A 21,448-nucleotide genomic window follows, 5' to 3' on the forward strand; every position below is an offset into this window, starting at 1 on the left:
TGTCTGCTTCAGAGAGCAGCTGGAAATTTGACAAAAAATAATTAAAGGCAGAAAGAAGCTACATGTTCCTGCTCCTTTGATTCTCATTTCCTTTTATTTTTCTTTTCATGTAATGTGCATGTTGGGTTTGAAGATGTTAGAGAGACCCGTTCTGTTCTCATTAAGAGAAAAAGATTAATTTGCATATTTCCAATTTATGCTTCTAGTTGAAAGGCAAGTACAAAGTAAACTACAAACACCACTGAGGACTTACCTGCTTCTTGTTGAGAGTTTAATAACCTTTTATACTGACAGAGTCAAGTTTACTACAGTTTTTTGGCTGATATATGACAAAATTCTGGATGCACTTTGGAATAAGTTGCATCAAAGGGAATGAAACTATGAATATTGGAGCTTTGGGATGAAACATAAAATAATGCACATTTTAGTTTGTATTTTTGATGAAGGAAATTATGCATATACATCGCTGTCTGGTTCTGATGAATCTCTAAGTGTATGAATAACCTCAAAGTCCAGTTCTGACCTGCAGGTATCAGTAAAGCATCCTCAACAAAAGATGCAATTGTAAAAAAAAAAAAATCCTTGTATCTTTTCATTATTTAACTGTTTGGGCATCAGTGCACAGAGTATTTTTCACTGTTTCAATCTGAGGTCTTATGTTCCCCTGAGGCTGTTGATACTCCACCTACACTTCAGACAGTTACATAACGCTTTACCTGGGCTTTAGTAACCACAGAAATGCTTTAAAATGGGGTTTCACAGGACAAAATCTTCTAAAATAGGGCTCTGTGGCCAAACTGTTGGAAAACACAGGGGGAACATTTGGATTTTTGGGTAAAAGCCTGTTGTTCATACTGAACTTGATCATTTTTTTTTACAGTCTGCGTGTGGAGATGAGGGTAAAACAGACAATTTCCAGTAGCCTAAAGTATATTATTGTGGAATTAAATTCTTTCTCATTTGCGTAATCTCAACAGAGCTCAAATTAGTATCTTTTGGTGTCTGTGACCTGAAAAAGCAGGAGAACATCTGGATTTTTAGGGGCAGACTGTGCATTTTGAGCTGTTATATACCAAACTGGTGTGAAAAGGTGGTGAAACCTCTGATTGTGTGCAGTTTCTAGTGAATTGTATGATTCTTGTACTTATTTGAACTCCGTGTAATCTCATTGGAGACCAACATTTGACATCCTGAACTGTTTTATGAACTCCCACCTGTAGTCAGAGCAGTCTCCTACCTGCAGCCAGCTGCATCCAGCCGCAGATCTTGTACACGGTGCCGGTGCTGCAGAAGAAGAAGAGCGCGAAACAGCCGATGCAGGTGAGGACCAGCACCATGGACATGCCGATGAAGAAGGAGGCGGCCTTGAACGCACCGGAGGGGATGGCGCTGAACTCGGTGAAGCTGCCCTGACAAGTCAAGTCCCGAGACAGCCCGTTCCCGATGCAGTAGTGGAACAGACCGAAGTAGCCCGCCTGCGGGGTGTCCACGCCGTCTCCGATCCAGTACGGCTGGATGAAGCACACCACGTTGACTATGGCGAAGAGGATGGTGAAGATGGCCCACAGGACGCCGATGGCGCGGGAGTTGCGTACGTAGTTGGTCTGGTAGATTTTGGCAGCCTCGGAGGCGGGGAGCATGGTGGTGGTCGTGTTGGGGGCCCCGGGGACCATTCTACGGTCTGTGTGTAAAGGGAGGTCTGCTCGGTCCTCTGGATCAATGGACCTTGCCTCAGCAAACTAACATCTGCCGCATCTGATCCGTAAAAGGTAATCACAGTGTGCTGAAGAACTTGTTCTTGTCGCTGTTTTCGGATTTGATTTTTTTATAGTAGGCCTATATATATATATATTTATAGGTTATTTATTTTGTCTGACTTTATTCAGTCACAGTTGTACCCACAGCATCACTGCTCTCTCGCATCCATGGCAATGATTTTGTTTTCTCCTTGTGTTTTCCTCTGATTTTCATTCATCACTCTGCAAAAACGAAACGTGCGCTCCGGAAAAATAAAACAAGCTTCAGGAATCCATCCTCCATTCAGAAGCCCGCGGATTTATCCTACATCTGTCCTCATATTTATTTAAAAAATCTCCCTACCTGAGTCGTGTCCAAAGCTAGAGGCTGTTATTCCGACAGACAGGTTCGGCACTGTGATCTGTGTGAGATCGCGCTGAAATGGTCCGTCTGTGCTCGACGCCGACAGACCAACAACCGCAGCTGAGATCCTATTGAAATAGAGTTGGAGGATAGCCTAGGATATTACAGGGCCAACCCACATCCCTTAATCCCAGTCTGACGTATTATTCGAGTAACACGCGCGAAACCTTAAACAGACGCAATGGTATCATTAAAAACAAGTCAATTTAATGCTGAAATCATCACACTAATACCCTAATTGTATGAGCAGGGTATGGACAAAAGCACCAAGAATGTATGCACACAAATGTAATAATAAAGAAATAATTAAATCTAACATACAATGTCTGTAGTACTAGTTAAATGGACCTAATGTTATATGTTTCCAATGAGAACATTAAAGTATCCTATAATAATAGGATACTTTTAGATTTAGCCTACTTTTTTGATTTTTTTTAGGCTAACCCTGCAAAATATAATAAATGTTTTATGTGAGACCTGTATTAACATATTCTCAAGTTTTCTGTGCGCAAAAAGTAGGCTAAAGCAATTTATCATAATTTGAAATTCAAATTTAGCATGTTTATAATTTATGTTGTAGGCCTAATATTGGTTACTTGTTTTGTTACAAACAAACAGATATAGGCGTATTAATTTAACAAATAAAAACTATTCCACCACAAGGTCAATTCAACATCTCTTGGGGCTGTTCTGGAGCTTTCGATCCTATCACACTATCTTCTTCAGCAGATGTAGTTGCCCAGCTGTCATGGAATTAAAAGATAATAAGACTTTTACTTGATGATTTCCCTTTATTTAAAAAAAAAGGTTTTCAGAGCCAAAAACTCCATTACCCATGATTCTATGTGTGATTTTTTGATTGGATGGGAACCGAAGACCGTCATTTGACGTGATCTGAAGGCGCGCGCGAAACTCCTGTGAGCTCCCTAGCTTGTATGTTTGTGTTTAAACTTAAACTTACCTTTTCACCGCATTTTAAGTTTGTTACATATTTTATTTTCAGGTATGGATATTTCCACAGTACCGTGTCGTGTTCACAGTAAATAGTTTCCTACAGTATTCCTCGTTTTGATCGCATTTTGACTGAATACCGGGAGGTCGTCGTCTCCAGTCTCGTGAATGTAACTGAACGTTAAGCTAACGTTGACTTGCCTGTATGTAGCTGCATGTAACTAAGCTAACCTCTTCACAGTGTAATATACAAAGTGTTTTGGTTGGTTGTACGAAGATGACAGCGCTGTTACAGCATCCGGGATATGAGGAGGAGAGGCTGCAGAGGGTCGCAGAGCAGCTGCCTTGCAGAGAGGTCCAGGCGGGGATGCTTCTGTCGCTCATGGGACAGGTATGAAGGCTGGTGTCAACTCCTGTCAGCGCAGGAAGAGTTTAGAGAATAGCGTTTAGCTTCAGTTAGCATAGTGTTTTGAGTTACATGAAAAAGAGGAATGTGTCTTTTGCCAATTTAGGTGTCCAAAAAGTTACTTAAAAAGCAGTGTTCTCTCGTTCTGCACTCTTTAACTTACCAGCAAACTTCCGATAATCAAAAAGCAATATTATAAAAACCTTTGTTTTGTTTACTACATTATAGGGACATAAATTGTTATTTTAATTGTGTTTTTATAGTACCTTTCAGACAGCTCAAAGTGCTTTTCATCAAATTGCATAATTGTATATAAACCATTTAGACAAAGAGGTGGCAAGTACAATAAAACAATGTAGAATAATACAAATTAAATAAAGAAATTTCACTAAGATTCAATAAATGCAAGGCTTCAGGCTAAAAGGTGTTTAGATGTTAAAGGGATTTACAGAGGCTGCATATCAATGGTGATAACAATATCCATTTGTCTCTCTTTTAATGGAACAAACATACCTTACAAAAGATGAAAAACAGACTAAAATAAAGCAATACACAAACTACACAATGTAATACAGCTAAATAAATGTGAAGTTTACTTTACGTTTAACATCTTTCTTGAAACATTAATTTATTAACAATGATTCCTGTTTAAACAAATTTTTAATCAGTTACGTCTGTCCATTTCGGATTAGGGTCTTAGTTGACAATATTTTGATGAATTTTTAATCTTCTTTTTATGAGAATAAACTGTTTTTCATTAGATCTCTGGTGTCAGAATAATATTAATGAATACGCTTGGGTTTAATAAGCACTAGAGATCCTTCATTCATCTCAAGATGAACAGTTACAGCCTAATGGTCATTTTTTAATTAAATTAACTAATCAATTTGGCAAGGAAACTGAGTACAACTAAGAATGTCTTTAGTCAAGGACATTAGCATTATAGTTTGTTACCTACAATAGTACTGGATTTAATCTGTTCATAAAGCCGGGATGATGTTAGTTAGCAACATGGTAATATAAGCCGATAGAGGGAGAACTTGTTTGTTTAGATTGTTAGTGATCATTAAGAAAAAAGGTGATGAATTTTGTTCTTACAGCCACAGCAGTACAGCTACCCCTCTATCTTCATCTATGGTCATCGGGCTTCAGGGAAGAGTCATGTGATGCAAGTTTTGCTGAAGGAACTTGAGGTGAGAGACATTTGCTGTCAGTGATGGGACCCCTGGGGCTGAATGGTGTTTATTTGTGCACATATAGGGGTTTGGGGTTATCAAAATGATGATGTGAGTGTCGGCTTAACATGAAAGAGTTTGTCTCACTGACTACTTTAAGCTTATATAAGCCTTAAACAGATGCTGACACTTCATTCATACAGAACTTTCTTCATTAGAACGCTAGAGTGCTTAGTCCTTGGAAATATTACATTTTCAGGATGTTCAAGTTCAGGATGGCAGCTTGATTCCATCAGTAAATTGTATTGCATTTCATCTCATTTCTCAGTGCTCACAAAGCTTTGTGTACGCACTTTCAATGTGCGTAGGCTTATATATTTCCCTTCTTGATTTAAAATTCATGGATAGAATCACTACCTTATCTTCTGCACAACGTTTTGTATGAATTAAATATAAAGAGCAAAGCTTTCCACACTGTAAGTGATCCTTCCACACTTTTACCTTCAGGGAGACAAGTAATAGCCACCAAAAATGTGCACAGCAAGTCTTTCTTGTCAAATACAACTGGAATGCTGAATGCATAGCCTCTTTATGTTTCACAAACATGCAGCTGTTCCCCCTTATTATCTTTTTTAATATATGTTTTTTTCATGTTGTTTGTTGATACTGTGTTCCTGCTGTTTGTCCTCATCAATTATCTTGTACTGTCAATTGTCATGTATTGTTTTAAACACTATGTGGTGGACCCTAAGACAGTTTTTCAGTTAAAAGTTCTTAACTAAATAAGGCTGCAACTATTAATCGATCGATTGTTTAGTCTATAAATTGTCTCAGAATTTCCCAGACCCCAAAGCTTTGAAAATGCTTGTTTTGACCAACCAACAGTCCAAACAGTCCAAAACCATAAGTTGGTCAGATTGTAACATTTAGTGTGCATCAAAAGCAAAAGAGAGAACCAACACAATGTGAAGATGTGTATTAACTCCAAAGATATCAAACTGATTGTCTTTCATTATTCCTCCTCCTCTGTAGCTGCCTCACACCACAGTCAGCTGTGTCGAATGTGTTTCCGTTGCGTTGCTGTTTGAACAAGTGCTGCTGTCCTTCTTTGGCTGCGATGCTGCCTCGCTGCTCCCCCGCAGTCCCTCCCTGTCTGACTTTGTACGCATCTACAGACAGCATTGCTCCCAGTCTCCTGCCAAGCAGACGCGATACATTGTGAGTGCCGTGCACTTTACGCCAAACCATAAAATCACTCCTCATTTGGCACAGCAAAATACTATAATCTCATGACATGTTAAATCATTTATTCTTTGGATGTGTCACTTAAATGTTTGTATGATAATATGATTAGTAGTGATAACATATGCAAATAGATGCTCAACAAAGCTCCAGATGCATTAGCCTGAAGAAAATAAGTGTGATTTTCAGCCAGCACAGGAACAGGTTTAATCTAGTATTTTGGCTTCATCATTTTTTTATTTTTGAAAGTGAGCTCCCAGCATATAAAACAGTAATGTGCTGTGATATAACAGCCATTCACAACCTCTAGATTATTGAATATGGATGTTACGAAATAAGCTCAAATGTACAATGTATATTTTTCAGGTAATGGAAAAAGCCGAGCTTCTGAGAGACACCGATGCCAATCTCCTCCCTGCTCTTCTGCGTCTTCAGGAATTGGTGAGCAAGTGCAGGAAACTCTTTGTGTTATGCATCAAGTGAGCCACTTTATTGTTGTTGCACTGTGTGGATGATAAAGAGGGACTGGAAGAGCTTCTTTTGTAATGAGTGACCTTGGGCTGAGTGCGTGGAGCTCTTTCATAATGCTGTTGAAAAGGAAGGATGGCGACCACTCTCAGCATTTTAATTAAAGACATCAAGAGGACAAAGACTTATGTGATTATTTGTGTTTTATTCCTGTGCAAGCTAATTGTTTTCTGGTGGGTTGTGAGTGTTAAGAGGAATCTCTCTTTTCAATGTCATGCCGCTTCAGTGCTGCCACACAAGTGACAATTAGGATGCAGATTTACACGTATGTGAAGGATGACAGGATGATGAAGGGTTGTATTATTATTATTATAATTATAATTATTATTATTATTATTGCCTCTGCAAAAAGGTTAACATGAAGGATTTACTGTCTAGTGTATATTTTATTATAGTGGCAGACAGGCACGACTTAGCAGAGGTTACAGTGTGTTTTCTCTCTCTGTAAGTGTGTTACTTATGTGCACAGATCATGCTGATCTGATCGGAATCCAACTTTGCAGATATTTACATAGTTATTTTTTCCCGAATTGGTGTAGCCCGCCAAACATCAGATCTTATTGGATCAGGATGTGTTGTTGTGTCAACACAATACCTCATGATACCTTACATGTTGTGCAGGGATCCAAGCGAACTCATTGGGATCATTTTCATTGAAAGTAACATGAGGCTTCGCTGACATGACCGACTGAATGTAACTGATAGCAGAAACGCTGACTTTTTATAATGACATTGATAAAGAAATAGGACTTAATGTGGATCTGTCACGGCCGATACGTGATCTAGACCTGAAATGAGTAGTCGACAGAAAATTAATTGTCAGCTTCAGTATTTTGATTATCAATTAATTGTTTAAGTTACTTTTGTTTTTTAAATGCCAACCATTTTCTGGTTACAGCTTCTCCAGTGGGACGATTTGCTGCTTTTCTCTGTTTTATATAATTGTAAAACGAATATGTTCGTAAGTTTTAGACTGTTGGTCGGACAAAGCAAGACATTTGAAGACGTCACCTTGTACTTTAGGAAAATTTTGATGGCCATTTTTGACTACTTAAAAACTACTTGACTACTTGAAATTGTATTGACCAAACGATCGGTACTTTCCTCATGCAGTGTCGCATGTAATTTCCAGTGTTTCCATTGTGGCCCATTGGTACATCATTGTTAATACATTGTTTTGTTGTTTTGTGGTCCATTTATAATAAAAGCTGCATTCCCAACTCTAACTTTAATTTTCCTTGAAGGGACAATATCTTGTGGCCAGGCAACTTGTATATACCTTTTTAATTATTGTCTGGGCTCTGTAGCTTGTTCATAAATTTTGTATTGTGAGAAAGGTAGGCATAAAAAGCTCTGGCTTTAGCCTACACCTTTTTTGATCATTGCTTTTTTTCAGTGTGATGTCAAATTGCTTGTTCTGTACAACAAAATGTCCAGAACAATATTTTATTTCAAATTGTATAAACTAGAGAAAAGCACCAAATCCTCACATTTTTGAAAAGCTGGAGTGAGGGAATGTTTGGCATTTTTGCTTAATAAATTACTTAAATGATTAATCGACTATCAAAATTGTTGCAGATTCATTTTCTCTCAATCGACTTATCAATTTAGCACTAAATAAAATACACAAAACATTAGACATAAAAAATATTTAAAACACGTAAATTCAAGGAGGTAGCAATGTCTGAAGCCATGGAGACATACTCTCACTGACCTGTTAACACTTCTGTTGAGTCCACTTGTTATTTAAAAAACAAACAGTGTTATATGACATATTTGTACATTTGTCTTTTTCAGGTTGAGGACAATGTTACCGTCATCCTGCTCAGTGAAATCGTCTGGGACCTGTTCAGACCAAACACCGGCTGTTTCGAGCCCCTTCTGCTCCATTTCCCCGACTACAGTAAAGGTATAATCGTCCACACGCTACATCAGCCAGTGTCATGAATAACTCCCACCACACTGCATAATAATGACGCACACTTGGCTGATGCGGTGTGATATGTGAGATTTGTACCTGTGATTTTGTTCTAACACTTCAAGCAGCAACTGTGGAGGAATATTGCATTATAAAACACCACTGTATAAATTCAGCACTTAGAGGGAGGGAATCGTTGTACTTGACATGTAAGAAAATCTAGTCGGTTTTGGAGAGACGTTGCTTTTTATTATATCTCTGTTTTTGTGTGTGAGCTTCAGTATAGTGACATTGGTTTTCTGTATGTGTGTCCGTTTATCTATTTATAGGTGAGCTGCAGCAGATTTTGTCTCAGGACAGACATCCTTCATATTCGGCTGAGTTTTACTCCTCCTACATCAACATCCTGCTGGGAGTCTTTTACTCGGTCTGTCGGGACCTCAGAGAGCTGCGACACCTGGTCAGACACACACACACACACGTCAGTGAAGATTTTTCATTGTTTTGATTTTCTTTCAGTCTTTCATCATTGATTTCTTTTTTTTCTCTCTTTTCAACTAGGCTGCCCTCAACTTTTCAAAGTTCTGTGAGCCGTTGGCAGAAGGAAAAGGTAAAGCATTAAAGAGGTGCATTCATTCATCTGACAGCTGATCAATATTTAAAGATACCTTATTTTACCCTTTCCTTTGTGTTCATTTGAAGAGGGATCTTTCTATCATGTTGAAATGCACTTCAGCTATTTGAAATTTTCTATATTTTTTTGGCCACTTGGGGGAAGCAGAACAAGCTGTAAACACAATGCTGACATATTATCACCATATAAAGTTGTTGTGGTGAATTTGTTTGCAAACATTTGCCTATTTAAACATCCAACAAACACGTAGATGTCTTTGTGTCCGCTTGACAACTGCAAAGCTGGATTCATGGTCGACGTAAATACTACATATTTTGATTTAAAGTTCAGTGCCGGATTTAGTTCATTAACTGTGATAGACAGTGGGGAAAAGGAAGATAACTGAGCCCTTTTCATCTTGCTTCATGTTGTCTTCAGTCTGAACAATCTCACTCTCAATCATAAACTTGTAGGAGAAAACACAAGCCCAAGCTGACCAGTGACGGTTCTTGTGTTCCTCATGAGGTGTCTCCGTAGCCGCTGTACCTCCGACACATGTTACATGTTTGAGGAGGTGCACATCAGCTACAGTGTAGCTTCAGAGCCTACACACACAGCTGCTGTAGCTACAGCAAAACCCTTAAATGCAGAAATATAAATGAATCTCAAGTCCAAAATCACCATTCTTGTAGCTCTGTTTTGGCCTCCTCTTGGTCTGTTGTGACAAAAATATCTGGATCTTTAGCCGCTAGGTGTCCGACTTTCTTCAGCAAGTCGCTAACTTTGTCTGTGTGCCACTTAGGGGGGCTGGGAAGGTAGCCTACTGTTGATTTATCAGCCTTTTTGCTAAAAAACAAAACAAAAAAACTGCCTGATGAGCAGAGTTCATGAGCTGTAAAACCAAAACAATGAGCCAAAAGAGGCTAAAAAGCTGGGGGGGAACTACAGAGTCAGGTGATAATTCTCTGTGGGTTCATCATTACTAGCAACACCTTTCACATAGTCATTTGATCCATTGTTATTGTAAAAAATATTGATAAGTGCAGCTTTAATGATTTTTTCTACAAACTTTTTCAGTTTTCCTGTTGTTTTTATTTGCCTTCCTAATTACATCCCTTCTCTTTATAAACAAAGTTTGATTCGTCACATGCTACAGTTTAACTGTGGCTTTTTTCAACAATGTTGCTGTATTTTGTGTCTTCAGTGAAAGAGACTGACACACACAAGCTCTGGAGAAACATCGAGCCTCATTTGAAAAAAGCCATGCAGACTGTTTACCTGCGAGAAGTCTCGAGGTCTGTGTCCTTTACATCAGTCTGCTCATGAACCATGTCACATTTGATCTAACGACTCATTCTAGTAATTCTGCTTGCTTGCTGCCTTCTGGCGAACAACCTGATTAAGTATGATTACTGATGCTGTGTTTCTTCTCATCATTGTGTGTCTTCTCTTTTCTCTGTTCAGTCTTCAGTGGGAGCAGATGCAGCAAATGGAGGAGAAGGAGACTGGAGCCTTGAGAGGTACCAACACACACTGAGCACTGTTGCGCTCAATGACGTAATACGTTTGCAGAGCAGATGTTAAACTGTGAAACCGCTGATCAGGTGCAGTGACACTGTGGGTTCATGCTGAAATTGTGATAACAGTATATCAGTGCATCACACCAAAAATAAATCGCAATACATTAACACCAAATCTTGGGTTGTACAAGATGTACAACATCATGCATTAATGACGTACTGTACCTTTTTTAGATTTCCACATATACTGTATATAGTACATCTGACTCATTGCATTTGTTTCCCTCAAGGTTTATCTGCTCACACTCATGTTGAACTCCCTTATTACTCCAAGTTCCTGTTGATTGCTGCCTACCTGGCATCCTACAACCCTGCCCGCACTGATAAACGCTTCTTTCTAAAGGTAGAGGAATGTTATCTTAAAAGATTTTACACCAGAGAAACTCCTGTTGAAGTTATGCTCCTGTATTTTTTTTTTTCTTATTCGAATCAAGGGTTTAGGGATAGAGGGTGTCGTATGTACAGATTTGAAATGCCTTTGAGGCAAATTGGTAGTTTGGGATTTATACAAATTAAATTGTCTTGACTTGTGTGAATTAATGAGTTTGATGTCCCTGTTTCCTCCCAACAGCACCACGGTAAAATAAGAAAAACAAATTTCATGAAGAAAAATGAAAAGGTGATCATCTTAACATAACACTGGCTTTTAGATATAGTTTTAGGTATAACCTGTTAATATAATAATATATTCTGTCTCTTTTCTAGACAAGTAACCATCTTTTGGGGCCAAAGCCCTTCCCTCTGGACCGCCTGCTCGCCATTTTCTACAGTGTGGTGGACAGCAGAGTCGCCCCGACTGCCAGCATCTTCTCCCAGGTCCGTGTCCAGTTGGCTGCTGCAGTCACGTTTGGTCACTTCACATTAGAATTCTTTCATGATTTTCAACCATATTTCCCTCAACATTCAGAACACAATGCACAGATATTACTTAAAATTACCTGCACACGGACAAAAAAACTAGTAGAGGCTCCTCAGATGCAACAGAAGTTGTGCTAACAATGGTCCCATGACCAAATTGTTCACTTTTTTGTCATATTGTTTCACATTTTGTCACTTTTGCTTGTGCATGTGATATATTGATTCTTTTTTGCATCTTAAATAGTTTCTTATAGTTTTTTAGCCATGCTTGCGACATGGCTGTTAGGGATGTCAGACACTCTGTCGGTCCACCACTTTGGTTCAGACTGAAATATCTCAACAACTTTTGGATGGATTAAACATTAGACATTAAACTTTGTACAGTTATCAATTCTTCCCAGAGGATGAATCCTACTGACGTTGGTGATCCCCTGACTTTTACTGTAGCGCCACCATAAGGTTCACATTTATGTTTTTTACTTAAACTATTGAATGGATTGCTATTAAATATGGTCCAGGCATTCATGGTCCCCTCAGGATGAACTGTAATAACTTTGGGGATCCTCTAAACCAAACAATTTTTCATTTGTCTGTTTTTGTTAAAATTACTTCTGGACAAGGCCTTCATCTGTAGATGATGGTGATAGTCTGTGATGACCAGATTAGTAAATTTAAGGACAAATAAAGATGAACGTGTTTGTCAGCAGAACACTAAAATTATCCGTCCAAAACAATAGTAGTTTAATTAACCTCCTTAACTGTCTGTATACATGCTTCTCATTGTCTTTTTCAACACTACCATTTTTGTTGCTGCTGAGTTAAACTGAGCTCTGTAATGGTTTAATTTTGCCCTTCATTTAGTCTTGCAGTGCTTGTAATCTTTCTCCATGATTGTGACTCCGAAGGTTAGCTGTTGGAAGTCTCATGGGTCGGTTAAGTGGCTCCTACAGAACATATAAAATGATTTAATTTCATGCTTTTTTCCCTTTTGCCAGATAAGGAAATGGAAGTGAATGAGCACTATAATAATCAGAGGATTTTAAATGATACTTTGTCCCGTTTCTAAAAATGGGTGCAAATGGTATACTATTTTATGTTAAATCAAGCCGAATGACCACAGAGTCTCAGTTGAGAGTTTCTACCCATATGGTCATGAGTTTTCGGGATCTGTGGCCAAATGCCGATCTATTTATGGCCCTGAGCATGAAATGGTTTTGGGAAATTAGGCTCGACCCATATCTGTGCAACTGGCTCTGGTCATTTAGTGCCTCTCCATCAAAGTGTGGAAAAGCTGTGTTTAAAGAAGCGGAACAGAGTCATTTCACTTTCCCCTCTATTCTCCATTTAGATCTCCTCACTTGTAACCTTACAGCTGTTGACTCAGGTCAGTCATGACGACCAGCTCGATGCCCCAAAGTACAAATGTGCTGTGTCTATGGACTTCATCTGTGCCATATCCAGGTATGTGTGCATGTCTGTTAATACACATGACTGAGACTGACAGCTGAATTATTCAAGGGAATTTACCTTTTTAGTTTTTTTCACTGTGTGTGTGTGTGTGTGTGTGTGATTTATCTTCCAGGACAGTGAATTTTGATATTGTCAAGTACCTGTATGACTTCCTGTGAGCCTCCTGTGAACAAAGGAGAGAAAAGGGGGATTTATACACTTAAGGACGAGCATTCGGCAAAACGAGGAGCTCAGACTATTGTTGGGAATTTTGTGGAGGAAAATTAATCCAATTATGTCGCTGCCCCCTTGTGGTTGAAAGTCTTTGTGCCTCAGAATGTGGAAAAAAACATGACTGTCCATGTTAAATATTTGAATTTGTGTTAAAAAAAAAAAAAAAAAAGCCATATTGGCATTCGCTTTATATTTGTTTTAGTTCTGTTAAAAGCCTATGTTGAGTTTGCTATGTATTAAAAGGACATTTCCAAAGAGAGTTACTGTAGTAGAGATTTCTTTTCTTTTTTTTTATTATAATACATGGAAGCCAGTATATAATAAAGTTAATCCTGCCTAAAATAATGAGAGGAGTGCAATGCAGGTTTAATATTGTTGCCTTACATAGAACGACCTTGGCACCATGCAGGTGAATCATCGTCCTTGCTCAAAGGGATAATTTTGTTTCCCGTAATGTGTCACCTTTTGTTTCCCCTGTTGTATACTGAAGTCATAAGATACTGATACTATAATGTAGAAAATTCACAAGCTTTTATGAAGAGTTATTGTTTAAAAACAACAAGTCTGCTCCCTTAATTGGGCTCCAGTTTACTCATCCTCCTTTAACCTTTGAACGGTTAACTAGACCAGTGGTTCCCAACCTTTTGGGCTTATGAACCCTTAAAACAAACCATTGTCAACTTGTGACCCCCTGTAATTGGTTGCATATGTCTACCAGTTGTGACCAGTTTAACCAAAGACCTGTTTATATTCTGCTTTTCTATCATGTTAAACCCTTATAATTAATGTGCAGTCCTCAGGTTGGGAAACACTGAACTAGAGAAATCAGTAACACTTTACCTTGACTCCTACTATTAGCATAATAGTATATAGACATTTAATAGGTGGCTTATAACACTAATGTAGTTGTAAGCAGATTTGTTAATTAATGTATTTGTCAACTAAATTTTTATGTTGCGAGATTCATAATTAAACAGTCAAACGAAGAACTTTGGATTCGAGACTTTTATTCACTGACGTTTTGTGTTGAGTACAGAAGAACTTTGAAGTCCTGGGCTAGTGAGTTAGCTTGTTGCACTCACAAACAACTTGCTCGTGGTGGGAATTGTTGGGTCTCTAAATAATATAAAGAGTACAGTCTAGACCTGCTCTATAGGAAAAGTGTAATGAGAACTTCTGTTATGAACTGGCGTTATATAAATAAACTTGAATTGAATTGTAACTCCTCCTGTGGGCACCCATAACTGGAGGCTGGTGTATAAACAGAATAATGACAATATAGTAAAACACAGTTGTAATAATAAAATATGGCTTCATAGGAGAAGTTATGTTTATAAATACCATACATTAATAAACACTTACAAATGTCATATCTGCGTACAGCTATGTTAGTGTGTTATAAGCCATTTATTAGATGTTTATATACTCTAATTTGCTTGGCTGTCGATCAGTCCAGCCATAATTTGAGTTACTGCACAGTGTGTAAAGTGCTTTTTGGTGACAGCTGAGTTTGTACGAATGTGTCATGATTTAACAGTTTCCTCTGACTTTGAAGTGAATTACATTTGTTCCCGTGGATCCCAGACTAATGCAGATGTGAACTGTATGTCTTAAAACGTCTTGAGTTACGGAGGGGTTCATCATTTGTTCTGTACAAGCTGCAATACCTGCAACACCCTTATATATAGTACATTTAATAGAGACATTACACAGTAGGTTTAAATTGTTCATTTTTATTGTACAAATAAGCAAAAGCCGGAACCCCCCCCCCCCACACACACACTTTCTGCTGTCTTCCAACAGAAGGCACCAGTCGAGCGTAGCCAATGAACATAAAGGTAATCTATCCATATCTGTATTTATGCTGATCAGGCAGCAAATCGTACACCAACTCACAAAAATGCTACTATACCTCAAGACAGTGTTTCGCTTTTTGCTTCAACTTATTTCAAAAAGTTAAAAAAAGGTTAAAAATGTAAAAAAAAGTAAACATTTGAGAATTGTATCTGCACACTATTAAATCTCTTCAAAAACCTTTACCTGTTGCTGTATTACAGCGTTTGACTTAATCAAATTAGCCTGGATGTTATGCACACTGCAGAGTCATAGCTTCCTCCTGTAAACCCCACAGGCAAAAACGGGTAAACAGAGAGTTGAGTAATTTGATGCAGAGTGGAAAAAAAAAGATTGGGAAAGCATTGAGTGCATATAATTGCCACTCTACTTCACTATCTCCCTCTTTTATCCCTCGGGGTATCTGGGTAAGTGGACCGTCTGAGAGATCATCCCTTATGCCAAGGTAGCCTTGGGAGAGCTCAGCAGCATTAAACAAGGACAATGACCAGCTTGCAAAGGTTGACTGAGTCATCCAAATGTATTGAAAGTGCACGTGTGTCACTCTTTTAGAGATTAAAAATAAGAAATGTCAGTGTTTGCAGTATACTGGCATTATATTAAACTGGATTCAATCTTAATAGAAATCTCAGTCTATAAATGACTTTTTTACCAGAGGCAACGCACACTGAAGCTCTCGGGTTAAATCATGAATGAGGACACGGCAGGCGGACTAGGCAGGCCTTAAACGCTGTGCCTCCTGTTGTGGATCATGGCCACAATGTGGGTGAGGTCCAGACTTTTTATCATCACCCCCATGAAATCCTCATCACTGCGAGCACCTGCAACGAACTCCTCCAAGGAAAGCTCACCTGTTGGAGGGGAAAGATTGTATTTAAAACTCATGAAGACAGGTTTAAAAGAATACTCCACTGTTTAAGCATTGCACTTCTACATAAATGTATCCCATCAAATGTGATTTGGGGTGACTAGCTATGCGCTCTTCATATAAAACCACACTTGACCATTAGCTAGTGTGTAGCTAGCAGAGCTATATCATAGTAGGATGTGGCAAACACTTTGTTTACATTTCTAAAACACGTGGTTGAAGTCTAATTTATCTTTAGTCTTAATTTATAAGTGATGCAGCAGAACCAAAGATATCAGCTTTTTTTATTTCAGGCATTCTAGTCAAAATCTGGCGCCTACATTACCCACAATGCAACTTGACAGCTGACAGTTCAGTCGGAGATTCAGGTGTGTTATGCTAGCACCTGCTAACGCAGCCCAGAGCTGCTAGCCTCAAGCAGAGAGCAAAAGTCTGGTGAACTCACTTTCTAACTCCAAACCTCCAGATTTGTAAAGCCACAAAAGGATTTATACAACCTTTTTCACTAAAGTAGTAGCTCTCCCCAACAGACTTTGATGTGTAAAATCAGTGGAGTTCCCCTTTAAAAAGGTCTTACTCGTTGTATTAGCATCTTTTGTAAAAAGTTTAGGGATTGTTATTGTGTTCAGCTGCCACCCACAGTATATCTTCCTATTATGCTTGTCGTGTTTCCTGACTCAAGACAGCACTGGAGCTGATGAATGTCACAAACACTGTCCACCCACGATCGATTTCTTCCTAAATCTTCGTCTCTGTATATTCAGTGCCACAGCACACTTACCATCTCCATTTATATCAATCCTGTCAAACACGCGGTTAGTGAAATCCTCAGCAGTTATGTCCTGGTTCTCATTCCCATTGATTGCACGGATGGCCTGCAGGAACAGAATAAAATTAATGGACCATGTTGACACCAGGACTTGCTAGAAAATCCAGTGTTGTTGCAGGTGCATGATGTAATGTACCTTTATGATGTTGAGGAGCTCATGTCGGTCGATGCAGCCGTTGCCATCCACATCATAAAGTTTGAAATACCAGCGCAGCTTGTGCTCCATCTTTCCCCGCATCACCAGACTGAGAGCGGCCACATACTCCATGAAGTCTATGTAGCCGTCCTGCAAAAAACAAGCAGCGAGATGAGACTTGTGCACTCTACTCACACAGGAGGTCCTTGTCAAAACAGTGTCAAACAACATTAAATGATTATGCACGACTATCTGCTTAGTATGAAACTATTTTCAGCCATTCAAAGAGATAAATCAGTCGCTCAACTGAAAGAGATCCCCTTCATCTCAACTCTAAAAGCTATCTGCGTGAGATGAAGCGTGCCAGGGACTGTCTGAACACAGGCAACAATCTTGGCATCAAAGCATTGTCTCACAGATAATCTCGCGGTTTAAATCATGCATGAAGATTACCACAGCCTTTTGTGAGCTGATGGGGAGATTAAATATGGACTTCGCATCCTGCGATGACCCTTAATTAAACTGTGAGGGTCAAAATGGTTTGCAGGCTTGCTGCAGAGAGGTCACTGCATCGCTTGTATGTTTGAGTGAATATGTTTCTCCGAATGATACGTATGCGTTTCAATTTGGGCAGCATGTTCAAGTTTTAAGAACTTTTCTGCTCTAGCCTTAACAAACACTTCAAAAGTCAAGCAGCAGGTATTACTCAAGTAATACCTGCTGCTTGACTCCCAATAAGTGTTTTTTTTATCGGTTTTAAAGCCGAAAATAATTTGTAGATTAATGTTTAGTCGATCAAACGAGATTAATCGCCAAAAGTAATAGTTCAAGTCAGTTTTTCAGGCATAATGTGGCCTAAAATGTGAGGATTTGAAACCCTGTGACTTATCAAAGAATTTAAAATCTTTTAGTTTTGGACTGACGGTTGAACAAAAGATTCAAACTAAAGATGTCTCCTTGGGCTGTGATGTTTACACTACATTTAGTAGAGTAGAGTAAATCATTAATTGATTATCCGAAAAAATGATCTATTCTGAAAATAATTATTAGTTGCAACCCTAATGTGTTTCCCAAAATATTGCCTCTTAGAGGGTTGCATATTACCTTTTGGTTGTATTCAATTTATTAAGTAACAAACTCTGTTGCCAGCTCCAATGTGATAATTTAGTGTGTGTGTGTGTGTGTGTGTGTGTGTCTTGCATTTTAAACTGTTCCTCAGACAAAACAGGCAATGTTAAGATGCCACTTTAGACTCTTTGGAAATTGGGATGGGTATTTTTTTTCACTAATTTCTATGGTCACTATGGACAACTTCCGATAATAAATGAATAAAATAACTTTTTTTTAAAAGTAAATCCTACAACTTACAAATATAACAAAAACTATCCCTTCCAAACATCAAATATAATATGCTTTTTGTAGACACATTGACATGTTTAATGTACAGAGTGGATAGTTTTTAAATTATGGTTGACCCCAATGAAAATGGGTTTCTAGTACTTTTATGAACTCCATAGCTAAGTAGAGAACAAAAGTACTAAGTGAGCATCTGAAATTAGTTATGGGACTCTTTCTTTACTTTAAGAGAGTGACGTAAACAATTTGATGATGGAAGTGCTATACTTTCAAGGGAAAATAACCAGGTAACAGAATCTCACATTGGTTTTCTTACCTTTAAACATAACACATTGTAAAAAAATCCCTAACAAAGAAATGGCTCAAGAAAGAAATACCTGCTGTTGTCAAATTGATTGACCTGATGTACAATATTATTTATGTTATAAAAGGAATTAGTTACAATTTGAGAACCCTGAAGAAAACATTTAAGAAAAGTGTTGAAATATGCATCATAAGCACACCTGCCAGTGTAAGTTTTAGCCTCCTTTTGTGTATGTATCTTATTTTATGTATCAACTTATAATAATTTTCTTCTCTCATGTGAAAACGGTCTATATGTTCACATGGCATTTATTATGTTCTTTCTCTTTAAAAGTCAATAAAAAGAGATTTGCAAAACATGACCCAAACTAGAAATCACACAACACACCCTGTGACCTTTTAAAAAGTTCCTCTTTCTGCTGTCACAGTTTAAACCCTCTTGAATTGATCTTTGTAGTTAAAAAATGCAGCAGCATCTTACCTTGTTCATGTCAAACGTGCGGAACATCTGCTCTATGTAGGCGTTGGCCTCGGGGTCCAACCCCCGCAGCCCGAAGAACTGCTTGAACTCGTGCAGGGTGAGCTGACCCGAGGGGCACTCAGTCATGAACTTCTTGTACCAGAGGTGCATCTCCACCGCCTGCAGGTCATCCACGGTGCTTCCTGTTGAGTTACCCATTTCTTTCTGACACCTGAGTGTGTGTAAGTCAGACAGATGGAGCCTTTTGCAGCTGGTGCACAAACCTCTCAGCCCAATTGGTCTACTGTGAAGCGGAGGTTATCCCTCTTCACAGTCACACAACAATGGGACTTAGGGTGAGAGTAGCTGCTGGTGGGGGCCTTTTGTAGCTGTCTGTGTTTGGGGATGAGGCGGTCCACTCCCCTCTCTGTCCTCCTTGGGTCTAATCACTGGCTGTTATCCAGGCGAACATGCAGATGATCGGCTTAATCGGCCCATCAAAAGGGCAAGCTGACTGTTCTATCTCTGTCCACGTTTACCCTGGGAACTGCTGACAAACATAATACAGCTTTCATCCCTCACGTGGAGACAAAGGACATCCATCACAGTCACGCACCTGAGCTGATGGGTTTCACTTTACTCAGCATATGTGCTCAAGTATGAGCGGTGCAGCTTTAACAGTGGTAGAAGAAGTACTCAGATCCTTTACTTAAGTAAAAGAACCAATACAAAAATACTCTATTAGTCTGTATTCAAAATCCTACCTAAGTACATAAGTATTATCAGCAAATGCTACTTTAAGTATCAAAAGTAAAAGTACTTGTTGCATAACAAAACCATCACTGATATATTATATATAACATTATTAGATTGTTAAAGGTCACATGTTATGCAAAATGCACCTTTTCGACACTAAGTGTCCCTGATTTGTCGAGAGACGCCCAAAGTAAGAATGAGAAAAGACCATCCTCTTTTTTTTTTTTCTTGCTCCACCTTTTAGAAAATGTGTGTTCCAAAATGCCTCCCTGTGTGACGTCCCACGGGGCTTTGTTGAACATAGCACCACCTCCAGCTCGGTGACCATCCCCGCCCACAGAATACCTGGTGAATCTACCTCGCCGTCTGCCAGTGTTATTTCCTCGCTAACGCAGACTCCGGTAACGTGAAGATGTTGAAGGTGCGAGCAAAGCACGCAGCTTGTTCCAACACAAAGTCTTCATCTTCCCCCCATCATCTGAGGATGTGAAGACGCAGTGGATTAACTTTACAGTTTCATCAATGTTGGATCGTTGGTCGTACAAAACAAGCAATTTGAAGATGTCACCTTGGACTTCGGAAAACTGTGATGGACGTTTTTTAACATCTTTAATATTTTCTGACATTTTATAAAACAAAGATTTGAGGAAGACACTAGAAATAATTTTTTGTTCTGCAAATAAACAAGATTACAAAACATTATTTGGTAGATAATTTTATTTGGATACCACAGTTTAAAGCCAAGAAGGCATGAGCCACGGCTGATTGGAACAGTAACTTAAACATTACAGTTTGAGTTAGTGAAATTAATATCAAAACACAGCAGAAACCTTTCTGATCTCCCAGAAACAAGGAAAATATTACTACAACCATGTCTTAAGTGCTTATGTATGAAATAAAATCTCCCTTACTAAATGTGGCCCCTCTGTTTTTACTACAATATCTTATAATCATATTTGAAAGCAGTATTGTATTAGTTGTATTCAGCAGCTATGAGTGCGGTTAATGTTTCCAGGGCATTCTTACAACTCGTTAACGTGTTATCAGTGATAAAGACAAATAACACAGATATATACATGTCAGTGCTTAAAGTAAAGTCCAAACGTGCTATCAGTTAAAATATTATGCATTAGTACAAAAGTAAAAATAAAAACTTCATTGGTAAATGCAGCTGTGCATTATTTTAAAGCAACATTTCACTTTTCATTTCGTCATTTCTCACATCGACATTCCAGGAAAGGTTCAACTTAAATAGTTGCCTCTGGTGTTCGTTCAGCAGTAGTGTTTGTGTTTCTTTCTGGCCATAAAACTTGCAGAACAGAAGTATTAATTCCAGACTATCACAGGAAACCCACAGGAAGCAGCATCTCCACAGGTAACTGGCGCTCATTGTTCATTACATGAGTTTCATTCATGCCACATAAGGTTTGGCCTGTTTGCCAAAAAACAACAGATATTACGTCAAAATTAAATGTAATGTATGCTTCAGACAGGCACAGATGTTAAAAAATACATTTGGCTGTAGTGCACTAACGTAATTCTGAAAAGGCATACAGTATGTATGCTTCCAACGTATTTTACTGTACTTTGCATTACCCTGCAATACATTTGCATTAGACAGTCATATAAGCAGGTATAAGTGATGAGTGGCAGCAACAGGGTTTTTCCCATCGTGTCTGACAAATATAGTTTCCAATATTTTGGAAGAGCTTTTCCTGACAATAACAACACATGGAATACACACATTATGTAACCAAACATACAAATATAAC

The 21,448-nt window shown here is 38.6% G+C and overlaps 3 protein-coding genes across 9 annotated transcripts in view; 1 reads left to right on the forward strand and 2 right to left on the reverse strand.

Moving 5' to 3' along the window:
- Window positions 1-1,673, reverse strand: part of lhfpl3 (LHFPL tetraspan subfamily member 3) — a 40,917-nt gene extending 39,244 nt beyond the window's left edge. For both annotated transcript variants that reach the window (XM_044186291.1, XM_044186290.1), the window contains exon 1: window positions 1,238-1,673. In XM_044186291.1, coding sequence (XP_044042226.1) covers window positions 1,238-1,673 — 436 coding nt within the window. The remainder of the gene's footprint in view (window positions 1-1,237) is intronic.
- Window positions 1,631-20,104, forward strand: orc5 (origin recognition complex, subunit 5). 6 transcript variants are annotated; one of them, XM_044186283.1, is made up of 15 exons: window positions 1,631-1,769; window positions 3,389-3,502; window positions 4,618-4,710; window positions 5,725-5,910; window positions 6,301-6,375; window positions 8,260-8,371; window positions 8,710-8,840; window positions 8,942-8,990; window positions 10,198-10,288; window positions 10,458-10,513; window positions 10,804-10,916; window positions 11,145-11,192; window positions 11,279-11,389; window positions 12,780-12,892; window positions 19,921-20,104. In XM_044186283.1, the coding sequence occupies exons 2-15, from the start codon at window positions 3,389-3,391 to the stop codon at window positions 20,084-20,086; spliced, it is 1,458 nt and encodes a 485-aa protein (XP_044042218.1). In that variant the 5' UTR covers window positions 1,631-1,769; the 3' UTR covers window positions 20,087-20,104. The 6 variants fall into 6 exon arrangements, with proteins under 6 accessions (XP_044042218.1, XP_044042216.1, XP_044042215.1 ...); XM_044186281.1 differs by lacking the exon at window positions 1,631-1,769 and adding an exon at window positions 2,987-3,093; XM_044186280.1 differs by lacking the exon at window positions 1,631-1,769 and adding an exon at window positions 3,044-3,281.
- Window positions 14,828-19,239, reverse strand: guca1a (guanylate cyclase activator 1A). Its single transcript, XM_044186292.1, has 4 exons — window positions 18,942-19,239; window positions 16,802-16,951; window positions 16,618-16,711; window positions 14,828-15,819 (listed from the first exon to the last, which is right to left on the reverse strand). The coding sequence occupies exons 1-4, from the start codon at window positions 19,137-19,139 to the stop codon at window positions 15,692-15,694; spliced, it is 570 nt and encodes a 189-aa protein (XP_044042227.1). The 5' UTR covers window positions 19,140-19,239; the 3' UTR covers window positions 14,828-15,691.
- Window positions 20,105-21,448: the final 1,344 nt, after the last annotated feature.

Source organism: Siniperca chuatsi, linkage group LG23 (genome assembly GCF_020085105.1).
Source record: "Siniperca chuatsi isolate FFG_IHB_CAS linkage group LG23, ASM2008510v1, whole genome shotgun sequence".
Lineage (NCBI taxonomy): Eukaryota > Metazoa > Chordata > Actinopteri > Centrarchiformes > Sinipercidae > Siniperca > Siniperca chuatsi.